The 13,494-nt window shown below is 43.5% G+C and overlaps 2 protein-coding genes and 1 long non-coding RNA gene across 3 annotated transcripts; 1 reads left to right on the forward strand and 2 right to left on the reverse strand.

The window, feature by feature from the left end:
- Positions 1–2,542: 2,542 nt before the first annotated feature.
- LOC140996441 (uncharacterized) lies at positions 2,543–4,624 on the reverse strand. Its single transcript, XR_012178806.1, has 2 exons — positions 3,994–4,624; positions 2,543–3,177 (listed from the first exon to the last, which is right to left on the reverse strand). It is a non-coding gene; the product is annotated as an uncharacterized lncRNA (long non-coding RNA).
- A 23-nt stretch (positions 4,625–4,647) lies between these two features.
- LOC140996421 (hereditary hemochromatosis protein homolog) lies at positions 4,648–6,954 on the forward strand. The gene is made up of 2 exons (XM_073466827.1): positions 4,648–5,098; positions 5,411–6,954. Exons 1-2 carry the CDS (start codon positions 5,041–5,043, stop codon positions 6,472–6,474), a joined length of 1,122 nt encoding a protein of 373 aa, XP_073322928.1. The 5' UTR covers positions 4,648–5,040; the 3' UTR covers positions 6,475–6,954.
- A 946-nt stretch (positions 6,955–7,900) lies between these two features.
- On the reverse strand, positions 7,901–10,863 carry polr3glb (RNA polymerase III subunit GL b). The gene is made up of 8 exons (XM_073466843.1): positions 10,665–10,863; positions 9,827–10,027; positions 9,486–9,615; positions 9,303–9,371; positions 9,172–9,228; positions 8,833–8,927; positions 8,586–8,720; positions 7,901–8,397 (listed from the first exon to the last, which is right to left on the reverse strand). Exons 2-8 carry the CDS (start codon positions 9,944–9,946, stop codon positions 8,311–8,313), a joined length of 693 nt encoding a protein of 230 aa, XP_073322944.1. The 5' UTR covers positions 9,947–10,027; positions 10,665–10,863; the 3' UTR covers positions 7,901–8,310.
- Positions 10,864–13,494: the final 2,631 nt, after the last annotated feature.

Consider the following 13,494-nt stretch of genomic DNA (forward strand, 5'->3'; position numbering starts at 1 on the left):
GTGTCCTGCCTCAACGACCACCGCCCCATCGCACTCACCCCTACCATCATGAAGTGCTTTGAGAGGCTGATCCTGAGGCACATAAAGAACCTTTTGCTTCCCACCCTAGACCCCCTGCAGTTTGCGTATCGAGCTAACTGCTCCACCGATGACGCCATCACCACCACCCTCCACCTAGCACTCACCCATCTGGATAAAAAGGACACTTACATCAGAATGCTGTTCACAGACTTCAGTTCAGCATTCAACACAATCATCCCCCAGCACCTGACTAGGAAGCTGAGCTTGCTGGGCCTGAACACATCCCTCTGCAACTGGGTCCTGGACTTTCTGACGGGGAGACCCCAGACAGTCCGGATGGGGAATAACACCTCCAGCACCACCACACTGAGTACAGGGGCACCTCAAGGCTGTGTGCTCAGTCCACTGCTGTTCACACTCCTGACCCACGACTGCACAGCACTACACAACTCGAACCACATCATCAAGTTCGCCGACAATACGACCATGGTGGGTCTCATCGACAAGAATGATGCGTCATCATACAGAGAGGAGGTGGAACAACTGATAACCTGGTGCAAAGTCAACAACCTGTCCCTGAACATAGACAAAACCAAAGAGATGGTTGTTGACCTCCGGAGAACACAGAGAGACCACGAGCCACTGGACATCCACGGCTCCCCGGTGGAGATCGTGAAGAACACCAAATTCCTTGGTGTCCACCTGGCAGAGAACATAACCTGGTCCCTAAACACCGGCTCCACCGAGAAGAAAGCCCGGCAGCATCTCCACTTCCTGAGAAGGCTGAGGAGAGCCCACCTCCTACCCCCCATTCTGACCACTTTCTACACAGGGACTATAGAGAGCCTCCTGGGTAGCTGCATCACCGCCTGGTTCAGAAACTGCACCCAACTGGACCGCAAGAACCTGCAGCGAGTGGTGAGGACGGCTGAAAAGGTCATCGGAGTCACTCTCCCCTTCATCTCAGACATTTACACCACACGCTGCATCCGTAAGGCAACCAGCATTGTGGAGGACCCCACCCACCCCTCACATAGACTTTCCTCCCCCCTTCCATCTGGCAGAAGGCACTGTAGCATACGGTTTGTCACTACCAGACTACAAAACAGCTTCTTCCCCCAGGCCATACGACTCCTCAACGCTCAGGGGCTGATCTGATCACCTCTGTTACCCTGTTGTTTGCTGTCCTGCGTCACTGTTTTGTATTAGTCTGATGAACTATTGCACTTTATGTAAATAATAATAATAATAATCATACAGTCACTTTACTAGTATTTTTGCACTACACTAGCAGTTATATGCAGCATGTGGTATTGTTGTTGTTCTATGTTGTTGTTGTTTGTTTGCACTGAAGCTTCTTGGGAAACGTTATTTCATTGCATCGTGTACTGTGTACTGTGCTGGAATGACAATAAACCTTCTTGAATCTTGAATAACCTCCTGACCACAGCTCCTAACAGCTGCCTCTACAACGGAGGCTTTGAACGTAGCCTACTCAGATTCATACAGAGTGGATCATCGACCTTTGACCTCAGGTGGTCTGACTCCAGGGTGCTTACAAAAAAGGACAACAACAAAACTCTAAGGTTCGGATCAGTCAGGTTGTTCCTTCCAGTCACCGCCCTAAAAGGTTCTCCATCGGTTCTGACATGAGTGCTGAAGTCTCACAGCAGACCGTCAGACGGCTGGACGATATGAACTTCTGCTCAGTTCAACCATCAGGCTCACTTCCTGGGGTTCTCCAGGAGAACTCAAACACAGCGGTACTCAGCCAGCTGCTCTTCAGTATCGGGTCCTGGACCCTGTCGAGGCTTTTATTTAAACATAATTTAGCAAATTTAAATGTATTTATTTGTGAGTATTTTTATTCTGAGGTTTCACTTATTGCACCATTATAAAAAGTTAACAACAACATGAGTCCATTCAGAACAGAGACTGTAAAATAAAAAACACCTGAGGCTCTGCTCGTCTTTGTCCTGTGATCTACCTGGACCAGGTATTTCAGAAGTGATCTGACAGGATTATCCTGGTCGGATTGGATTAAATCTAGATCTGATCTGAAAACTGTGTATTTCAACACAGATCCAGAGAATCCTGATCCTGAAGATCAGGATTCAGCTCTGGTAATCCAATCCTCCCTTGAATCCAGATAAAAGGCTGGATTTGGGTATTTCAAAACGCAAGGCAGATATCTGGATCAACTTGATACCAAAATTTCAGGATCACTTGAATCGCAGCTCAGAGGTGGATTTGACTTGGATTGACAAAGTCTCAGCTCCACTTCTCCTAGATATTGTTACTCAAGATGTTCATTACACTTAATCTAAAGTGTTAGTGTTGTACTTTTAACAAATAATTAAAGTAATTGTAAGAAATTTAAAGCATAGTAAAATATTTTTGACCACACTTTCTGAAACTGCTGTAAATAAAAGTAACAATTACAGACCTATTTCTCAAATTCTAGTTCACCGAACATTGTAACTTGCATGTACCAAAACATCAGAGAAAGACAACAGGAGTGCAGGATCCAAACAAAGTTAAATTCCAATTAAACAAAGACATTTCAAATAATGTGGCCACTAACTAAAACAGGACCGAACCCATCTCAGAGGTCAGAAGTGAGCTGTTTCTCCAGTAGCTTTATTTTCAATTCTGTTTTTTCTTTGCTGAAGCAGCATCAGCTTTATTTGTTCGTTGGCCAGTTCAATTTGTTTGACCGCCCTCTCGGTCTCCATTTTGAGGAGCTTTTCGTAGGCATCCTCATCACCAGCATGCCTCTTCCGTCTCCGTCTCTAATAATGCACTTTTAAAATGTTTGGATATAGCTTGAATGTGATTTTAAAACATGCAGCAATGTATTTCAGTAAGTGTTTGTGTACACACTGATTATTTTACTTCATCAAATCAGATCCTTTTATAAATGACCATAATTATGTTAAGTGAGAGCCTTCTATATACGGGAGAGAAATTAGGATGAAAACATGTTTCTAATTGTGTCACTGACCAAGGTATATACCATGAAAGTAATGCTATTACAATTTGAGCAGTTTCAAGCACTTTATTCAAACTCCAATTACTTGAAAACCTTAAATGTATCAATACAATTAAAGCATTTCCAGGGATTTCCAGCACTCGCCCTGTTGCAGCTGAGTGGCTCTGAAAGCAGAAGGTGTGTGAGTGTCTTAGTCCACAATCCCAAAAACATGACGTCATCACCAGCACTACTGTAGCATTCTGACACTTCTGAACCAACCGTGTAGTTAATACTCACACTGTGTAGTTAATACTCACACTGTGTAGTTAATACTCACACCGTGTAGTTAATACTCACACCGTGTAGTTAATACTCACACCGTGTAGTTAATACTCACACCGTGTAGTTAATACTCACACTGTGTAGTTAATACTCACACCGTGTAGTTAATACTCACACCGTGTAGTTAATACTCACACTGTGTAGTTAATACTCACACTGTGTAGTTAATACTCACACTGTGTAGTTAATACTCATACTGTGTAGTTAATACTCACACCGTGTAGTTAATACTCACACCGTGTAGTTAATACTCACACTGTGTAGTTAATACTCACACTGTGTAGTTAATAGTTAATACTCACACTGTGTAGTTAATACTCACACTGTGTAGTTAATACTCACACCGTGTAGTTAATACTCACACCGTGTAGTTAATACTCATACTGTGTAGTTAATACTCACACTGTGTAGTTAATAGTTAATACTCACACTGTGTAGTTAATACTCACACTGTGTAGTTAATACTCACACCGTGTAGTTAATACTCACACCGTGTAGTTAATACTCACACTGTGTAGTTAATACTCATACTGTGTAGTTAATACTCACACCGTGTAGTTAATACTCACACCGTGTAGTTAATACTCATACCGTGTAGTTAATACTCACACCGTGTAGTTAATAGTTAATACTCACACCGTGTAGTTAATACTCACACTGTGTAGTTAATACTCATACTGTGCAGCGTTGTGTTTTCTGAGTACTGCAGCAGGTCTGTGCACATGTCAATGACGTCACGCTAACGCTAGCCCGCTAGCTGCTTAACACACAAGTCAATGGAGCCGGTTAGCTCCTGTTAGCTCCCGTTAGCTCCCGTTAGCTCCTGTTAGCTCCTGTTAGCTCCTGTTAGCTCCCGTTAGCTCCCGTTAGCTCCTGTTAGCTCCTGTTAGCTCCCGTTAGCTCCCGTTAGCTCCTGTTAGCTCCCGTTAGCTCCCGTTAGCTCCTGTTAGCTCCTGTTAGCTCCCGTTAGCTCCCGTTAGCTCCTGTTAGCTCCCGTTAGCTCCTGTTAGCTCCTGTTAGCTCCCGTTAGCTCCTGTTAGCTCCTGTTAGCTCCCGTTAGCTCCTGTTAGCTCCCGTTAGCTCCCGTTAGCTCCTGTTAGCTCCCGTTAGCTCCCGTTAGCTCCTGTTAGCTCCCGTTAGCTCCTGTTAGCTCCCGTTAGCTCCTGTTAGCTCCCGTTAGCTCCTGTTAGCTCCCGTTAGCTCCTGTTAGCTCCCGTTAGCTCCTGTTAGCTCCCGTTAGCTTCGGCCTGGTTTTAATCAGGTGACAGTTCAGATAGTCGCTCACATGATACGCTGGTTGGCGCCGCTACACATTAGACAGTAAACTCACACTGTTGACCTGAAAGTCGCGCTCAGCTTCTGTGTGAAGCAGCCGCCATGTTTCAGATCCCGGAGGCGGAGACTTGAGATTTGGAAATCCGGATCCGGCCCGGTCGGGATCAGGTGATCCACCCTGCCAGTGTTTGGAAATACTCAGGTAAAGTCAGCAGGATCACCGTGATCCATGACTGAGAACAGGAGGATTACTCTGATCCAGATTACAGGTTCTGAGACACTGGGCCCTGCAGACAGCAGGCAGCTGGACTGTGACTGGCTGAGACAGTTCCGGTTCTTTAAACACAGAAAGTGAAAGCAGAGAGACGGAGAGAAACAGAGTGACCAGGATCAATACAGCTTCCTGAAGATCAGATCATCAGATCGATATGTTTGTCGTCCAGCTGATGTTTGTGTCTCTGTTCGTCCACCAGGTGATGAGTTCAGGTAACAAACCAGCTGTAAATGTGTGTTTGTGTCCTTCAGGGTGTTTAACACAAACTGAAACATCGTGAAAATCAATTATTGTGATTATTGATTCTTTGATTGATTCTGATTCAGATTATCAATGATTTCCTAAAGTTTTCTAAGAATTTTTGGCACCTTGAACTGAAAATACTTTGACAAATGTCCTCTACTTCTCCTCTCTGGTCACATGACGTCTCCCTCAGTGAGTTCAGGCTGCTCGAGCCTCAGTTATTATGTCAACACCATTATGATGATGTTTCCGTTTTACCCAGAATGCTTTGCTCCTCTCAGGTTCAGGACGACACTCTCTGTGGGCGTTTGCCACCTACATCTCAGGGACGACCCCGTTCCCAGAGTTCTCAGCGGTCCTGATGCTGGACGACGTTCAGGTGGGTTACTTTGACTCAAAGATTGACCGGCTGGTGCGAGTCGGCGGACAAGGAGTGGAGGGGGCGGAGCTTAATCTGGGCCAGGAGGCTGTGTTCATACTGCGCGACATTTTCTCCAGCATGAGGAAGAGGCTGGAGATGGTCAAACACCGCTTCAACATGACCACAGCAGGTGTCCACGTCCAGCAGAGAATGACGGGTTGCGAGGTTCTGGAGGACGGACAGCCGGCACTCATCATGTTCAGGGACGGCTCCAACGGGCAGGACGCAGACAGCCTGATGTACAACATGACGCATTTCACCTACGCTGGCGGCGACGGCTGGGAGATCCAGTGGAGTGCCGTGAAGAGAATGCACTTCCAGATGCTCTACTCAAACATCTACCTGCCCTTCTGCGCCCGGGCACTCAATCACCTGTTAGACCGTGAGAAGAACCTGGTGAGGCGTCGGGTCCGCCCTCGAGTCCGCTTCATAACCAAGCAGGTGGTGGGCGGGGCTCGGGTCACATGTCTGGCCACAGACTTCTATCCTCGCCACATCAACCTGACGCTGCTGCGGGACAGCACGCCCGTGGACGAGGACGAGCTGACCGGCGGCTCGGTGCTGCCAAACGGCAACGGCCTGTACCAGGTGAGGAAGAGTCTGATGGTCAGTGATGAAGAGCTGCAGAGGAAACACAACTACACCTGCGTCACGTCTCACCTGAGCCTGGACAACCGGCTGGAGGTGAGCTGGAGGGCGGAGTTCTCGCGCTCCCACAGGATTTACATCATCTCGGCTCCCGCCGGCCTGACGCTCGCTGCCGTCCTGCTGATGGTGCTGCTGTGGTGGAGGAGGAGGTCAGAGGGCGTCGCCATGGAAACACAGGAGCAGCAGGAGAGGCTGAGTGTAAATAAAGAAACTGATTCAGAGTCTGCAGGACTTCACCTGAGCAGGTTTGTCCCAGACAGTCGTGGACAGTGTTGAGACTTTTCTGAATGCAGTTAACTTTTGTTTTCTTTATGACTTCTTCTTCTTCAGAAGTTCTGCTCACACAACTTTCATCCTACATTTAGTTTTCTACCACTGTGACGATTTAAACCAAGTATCTGGCAGCAGAGATCCCTGTACTCTGCTCACAGGTCACATTCATCACTAACATCACTACAGATACAGGCGGTGCTGCCGTCCTCTGGCTACAACGTCAGTGCTTTTGACACCATGTAGGGTGTTGATTTTATGATTTTATGTGTATATGTGCATATTTTTATCTTGTGCAGGCAGTGCATTTTATTTATTTTATTTTATTACTTTTATCTTTCTATTGTGTACTTCATCTTTTTATTGTGCTTCTATTGTGTTATCTATTTATTGTGTTTTATCTTGTTGTGCAGCACTTTGGAAAACCTTGTGTTCGTTAAAATCGTGCTATATAAATAAAGTGGATTGGATTGGATTGGACTACAACGTCCCAACAGTCTAACATGATTCATGTGTCTTAACACATCTGTTGTTTTGTCAGTCCTCACTTAATAGCTTGAAGGTTAGCCACGCAACGTGACCAGCAGCTAGTCAGTCACTAATGTTAACAAACAGCTCGTTGACAGGCTGGTTATCTAATCTAGGTGTTGATGTGTTGAATCTAAGATGATACTTACACTGTTTAACTTTCCCCAGTAAACAATTGTCTCCTTCAGCTGTTGCAGTCCCTCCTGACCGGCCGGCTGCTGCTCGGCCTCGATTATACTTCTCCTCTGGAGACGCTCTTTGCTGCCAGAATGTCTCTGGGCATGAAAGAGCAGACAGGCTGGATGTCTGACTGGATGTCAACGAGCTCATTGAAACCAAGTTCAACCTCAGTGTGTAGCTCTGGAAGGCAGCCCAGCCTGTCCGCTCCGCTCAGAGACACAGGTCGCTGTTTGCTGTGGTGGGAAAATACAGCCGGCAATCACCACCGTCAGCAACACAAACACAGCAGCACACATGTATCAATGCTCACTACAGAGTAGGCTCTGCATAGAGCCACCATAAATCAGACTTACGATCAATTGTCAATATTAGTAACAGAGTGATATAATGTGTTTCTTATAATATTTCAGTAATATATTTCTACAGTCTCGTAACGCGTTACAATCCTCGTTACCAACCACAGTGTCATTAAGTGTACATTATAGAAGCTATAGGTCTGCTGTGGTTCATGTGACTGAGTCTACGATTAAAGATATTTATTCCTGTCTCATCATTTATCAGACTGTTTCTTTGTTCTGTAGAGGTTATTTGGGCATTCGGTTGTAAAGTAACTAAAAAGTAGTGTAATAAGTGATACATTACTCTACACAGACAGTAATATTGTCATGTAATAAATTACTTTAAAATGAAGGTAACTAGTAATAAGCAATATATTGACATTAACTCTTCGTGTAGCTGCAGTTTATTATCCAACAGAACAAACATTTAATTCACTTCTTTCTACAACAATGATAAAACACTGATACAAAATCTTATAAAACATTTCAGATTGGCAGCCTGACGTCGTGTCTCTGACGTCGTGTCTCTGACCTCGTGTCTATGACGTCGTGTCTCTGACGTCGTGTCTCTGACGTTGTGTCTCTGACGTCGTGTCTCTGACGTCGTGTCTCTGACGTCGTGTCTCTGACGTTGTGTCTCTGACGTCGTGTCTCTGACGTCAACAGAAACATTGAGTGTTTCTATAAAACAGTTAAAAAAGTCAAACAGCTGCTGGACGGTTTCTCTGCACGCCGACACGTGAGAAGTGATGAAGGCTGATATAAAACGGACGTGTGCGTGTTGAATGCTGGTGTTTCAGTAAATAGCCTCGTCCATGTTGTCGTCGCTGTCGCCTCCGAACTCCTCCCCGTTATCAAAGTACGACATGACGTAATCCGTCTCCTGCAGACCGACAGGAAACACAACAAAACTCAGTAAATTGAACAAATTGAAGCTCTGTTGTTTCTTCACACTCTGATCATGATGTTCTGTACATACTGCACCTTTAATCATTAATATTGATGCTGATAAGAGTGAACACAAACCAAACTTCATTCATAAAAGTCTTAATTTAATAAAAACTGTCTCACCTCCTCGAACTCTTCCTCGTCGTACTCCTCCTCTCCCTCAGCCTCCTCTTCCTCCTGTTTCTTCTTCTTCTCCTCTCCCTCTTCCTCCTCCTCCTCCTCCCCGGAGCTCCCCTGCTCCTCCTTCTTCTCCAGAGTCTGACACACATGTTAAGGTGGAAAGCTTCAGTTAAGGTGGAAAGACTCCCGTATACGGAAACAGGAAACAAGTGAAGGTAGACCTGAACCCAGACCAGCTGAGAGGACTCACCTCAAGTTTGAGAAGCACTTCCTCTTTGTCTTTGACTTTGCTCTTCTTCTGAGATGACTGAACTCTGTCAGAGCGACTGACTGCTGCTGAGACACCTGACAGACACAGAGCAGGACATCAATACACCATCAATCAATCAATCAATCAATCAATCAATCAATCAATCAATCTACTGAAGCAGCTCAGAGGCAGAAATCCATCCATCTATGGAGTTTTGTTTCTAATTCTCTGATATTTCTTCACTCAGACTTTCAGGTCCAGTGTGGACAGTTTAGTGACATCTAGTGGTGAAGCTGCAGATTACAACCAACTGAACACCCCTCGTTCTCCTGCACTCACCGACTCTGGCAGCTTTCTTTACGTGGACTCTGAGTTCTTTGGGGAATTTCTTCCAATCTGAAACAACAACAACAACTTATTAATGATGATGATGATGGTGATGATGATGGTGATGATGATGTCACTGTTACCTGGCGTCCACTCTGTCAGTGCATCCGTCTGCTCGCTGCTGTGATATTTATCAGAGTATCTCTCCACATCTGGACAGGAAACACACACAGACCTTCACAATAAAACTAACAGCAGTGGAACATTGATTAGTGATGATAGATCAGCTGATCTAGAGAGTGTGTGTGTGTGTGTGTGTGTGTGACCTCTGAGTGCAGCAGCTGGTTGGATGAAGCAGGGCAGACTCTTCATGGCTCCTCTGAACTCCTGTTTGAGAGCTAACAGATACTCCGCCTCCTCGCCACCTGCCAGGGGGAGGGGCTTCTGCTCCATCACCTGGACCCCACACACACACACACACACACACACACACACACAGTTAAACACATAAGTCTGTTAGCAGCTCCTGTTTGCTGTGTACTCATGGATGTAATAGATTACTTTGATACTGAAGAAAACTTAAAAACATGAAGATTTCTGAACGGTGTGTGTGTGTGTGTGTGTGTGTGTGTGTGTGTGTGTGTGTGTGTGTGTGTGTGTGTCTCACAGGAAACAGAGGTGTAGGCTGTTGGATGGATGGAGGTAAACTGTCTCCTCTGTTGATGCCGACCGCTTCCACACTGAACGTCATCATCCTCCGGCCCCGCCCACGACCCCGACCCGCCATCACAACCTGGACCAGACCAGAACCAGAACCAGGAATACTGGATCAGGTGGAGCTGCAGCTGGTTGGAGGCGAACGTGGATCCTGACGGAACCGAATCAAATAAAGCTTTATTGTCCAGCAGAAAAGAACATTAACAAGAACATGAGAACTCAAACTGATGTGATGAGATACTACAGATACTACAGTACTAAAGTACCATAGTACTTTAGTACTGTAGTACCGTATTATTGTAGTTCTGTAGTACTGCAGTACTACAGACCTACACTACTACAGTTCCAAGATACTACAGAACTACACTACTACACTACTACAGTACTCCCACTGAACTATGACGTCACACTGGTGGTCAGAGCAGTGATGGAGCAGAGACGATCTCTGAAGTGTTTAAATGAATGAGTGACAGTGAACCAGCAGCGACATGCTGACACTGTGAGTGTTCTGTTCAGTGTTCCTGAGGTTCTGATCCAACACTGAGGAGACACTCAGCTGCTGTTCAGTCTGTCAGTAACTCACTGAGACAATAACCAGCAGAACAAACGTAATAATCACAGTATTGATCAATAATGATCGGTACTAATAGTCACAGTGTGTTGAAGTGTGACGTCTCATTGTTTACAACTTGTTCTGATGCTGCAGGTTAGCTAAGTGGTTAGCATGGTTAGCTGTGTTAGCCGGACTCAGAGCAGTTAGCATGGTTAGCCTTGTTTGCCTTGTTTACCTTCAGTTCGTCTCCTCTTGTTGTTTCCCTCCGAACACTTTCATCTTTACATAAGGCGGATCATCCTGTCGACAATAAAACATCTTTGTTTACATCCACCAGCGCGCCAAAATATTATCTTCTTCTTCTTCTTCTTCTTCTTCTTCTTCTTCTTCTTCTTCTTCTTCTTCTTCTTCTTCTTCTTCTTCTTCTTCTTCTTCTCCTTCTTCTTCTTCTTCTTCTTCGTCTTCTTCTTCTTCTCCTCCTCCTTCTTCTTCTTCTTCTTCTTCTTCTTCTTCTTCTTCGGTGTTTAGTTCCGGCCCGTTCCCGCCACCTGCTGCCCGGAGTGAACCATTATCCGCGGCGCCATCTTGGACATTTGGAGGGTGGACAAAATAAGGTGAACAGCTGAGACTGAGACAGACCAGGTCAGTTTGATTTTAAATCTCTGAAACTGAGCTTGAACTCGTCTGTTAGTGTCTTTAGTCACTTCTTGTAAACTCAAGTACCAGTATGGTTTTAGTGGGGATAAACTTTACAAATTATAATTTAGTACACTTACAAGTACACAGAAAAGTACTGCTTTTAAAGTAAAAGTAATCTTTCACTTGAGATATATTTGAGAAAATGTGAATTTGTATGTGTACTTCACTGGTCGTGTATCTATGGTTTACTTTAAGTCTATTTAAAGTACAGTTAGAGGTATATTTCAAGTAGGCCTACAAAAAATCATGCCGAAGAAGTAACTTAGTAGGTTGCTACAAAAGTACAAAAATATAAATATAAAACTATAAGTATGATTTAAAGTTCACTTAAAGAAAAGATGTTGATGAAGGTTCTCAGTCATCCGGGTCCTGGTACCTCTAAGTTCTGTATCGTAGTCAACTGGACTTGTTTCAGTTTGTTGAAGACATTTCACGTCTCATCTAAGAGGCGTCTTCACTTCTGACTAACTGGAGGAGCTGCAGGTTTTTAAACTCTCATAGTTTAAAAACCTGCAAACTTAGACTCACCTAAAGAAAAGTTCACTTACAGAATAAAACTATTAAAATAGTAGTTTAATGAGTGAACTTTCATAAGCTAGAAAATGGGCTAGAAGTATATAAGCAGTACAAACTGACCAAAAGTACATCAGAAATATTCTTGTCAATTAAAAAGAGAGCCGGTTTAGTCCCAAGAAGTATTGAACTAGTACACTGAGAAGTATACCTAACCCTAAACTTGAAGTATACTTTTTCTGTCAGTGTTTAAAGTGAAGGATGAAATGCTTCTTTATGATCTTCAGTTGAATAAAGTCTTTAAAAACCTTCCTGGATCAGCTGGAAACTCCTCAACACAGAGCTGAGAGCAGAAACAAGGTTCTCACAGGACAGACAGGCTCCAAATGATGATCTTATAGACCATGATGCATTGCTGCAGATTAAACATAACATAACATAACATAACATAACATAATATAATATAACATAATATAATATAATATAATATAATATAATATAATATAATATAACATAATATAACATAATATAATATAATATAATATAATATAATATAATATGTTAAGATGAATCCACTGACTGAGGGAACAGTTCACTGCACCATCTCTCTCGTCGTCCTCCATCTTTGCTCCATCGCTCCCTCTCGACCTCAGCTGTGACCCTCCTCCTCCCCCCTCCTCCCCCCTGACCTCAGGGTTAATGTCACCGCCTCCTCTGGCCCCGCCCCGTCCGGTGAGGCCCCGCCCCCCGCTGTCCGTCACTGTGAGGTCAGTTTGGATGAGATGTTCAGGAGGTTCAGCAGCTCTCTGACACCAGCTCTTCATCACCACTCTGGTTTTATTTTTACTCACAGAGACGAAACAAAGAAGAACAAGAGTTTATATTTTTATATATTTGAATGTTTTATGGAGCTGCTGGATGGTTCTGATGATTTGGATTTAAACTGAAGAACCAGAAGAACCTGAAGATGATGAAGATGCTGCTGCTGTTGGGACTCTGCTGCTCAGGTCTGACTATTTTATTACATTTACACACGCAGGAACATAAACATATATATATACCTTATATATATATACATGTATGTACTTTGATTATTGTTTGACATCAAAAAGAGAGAAATGATTCATGAACATTATAATAAATACAGAGAAAATGTTAGAAACATTATTCAATTATTATTATTATTATTTTTATTATTATTATTATTATTCTACATGATCAGGTTCAATTCAAACCTGCAACACAGAAGAAGAAACAGCATCGAAATCAATCAAACAGACTATTAATGATCAATAAAATATCTTCTATGATAAACAACAACATATTATAATATAATATAATATAACATATAACATATAACAATATAACATAACATAATATAATATAATATAATATAAAATAATGTTTTTGGTTTGAATGTGGTGACTCAGAATGATTTCGGGTTCATCACAGAACCGTCAGAACCGGAACATGAGAACTTTAACACCAGATCTTCTGTTTGTTCAGAGACACAAACGATCAGATGAAATGATTAAATAAACACATAAATAAATACATTTATAAACAAACGGAAACAAACAGTTTGTTCATAAATCTGTGATTTAAATATAAAATGTGTTTGTGTGTTTTAATAATGTGAGAACGCTGCAGACAGACTGAATATTCATCAGCCTCATTTTCATACAGACGCTCAGTGTGTGTGTGTGTGTGTGTGTGTGTGTGTGTGTGTGTGTGTGTGTGTGTGTGTGTGTGTGTGTGTGTGTGTGTTCTGCTCTTGAACTTGAGTTGAAATCAGGTTACAAAGAAGAGCCTCTTCAGTGTGTTTGTGTGTGTGCTCGTATGTGTCAGACCTC

Source organism: Pagrus major, chromosome 5, assembly GCF_040436345.1.
Source record: "Pagrus major chromosome 5, Pma_NU_1.0".
Taxonomy (NCBI): domain Eukaryota; kingdom Metazoa; phylum Chordata; class Actinopteri; order Spariformes; family Sparidae; genus Pagrus; species Pagrus major.

Excerpts from the sequence above, each read along its gene's own strand:
- polr3glb (XM_073466843.1), bottom strand. The coding sequence starts at position 9,946 with ATGGCGGGTCGGGGTCGTGGGCGGGGCCGGAGGATGATGACGTTCAGT. Across the intron at positions 9,229-9,302 it reads ACTGACAGAGTGGACGCCAG|ATTGGAAGAAATTCCCCAAA; the intron begins GTAACAGTGACA and ends TTGTTGTTTCAG. Across the intron at positions 8,928-9,171 it reads AAAGAAAGCTGCCAGAGTCG|GTGTCTCAGCAGCAGTCAGT; the intron begins GTGAGTGCAGGA and ends TGTGTCTGTCAG.
- LOC140996421 (XM_073466827.1), top strand. The coding sequence starts at position 5,041 with ATGTTTGTCGTCCAGCTGATGTTTGTGTCTCTGTTCGTCCACCAGGTG. Across the intron at positions 5,099-5,410 it reads CCACCAGGTGATGAGTTCAG|GTTCAGGACGACACTCTCTG; the intron begins GTAACAAACCAG and ends TGCTCCTCTCAG.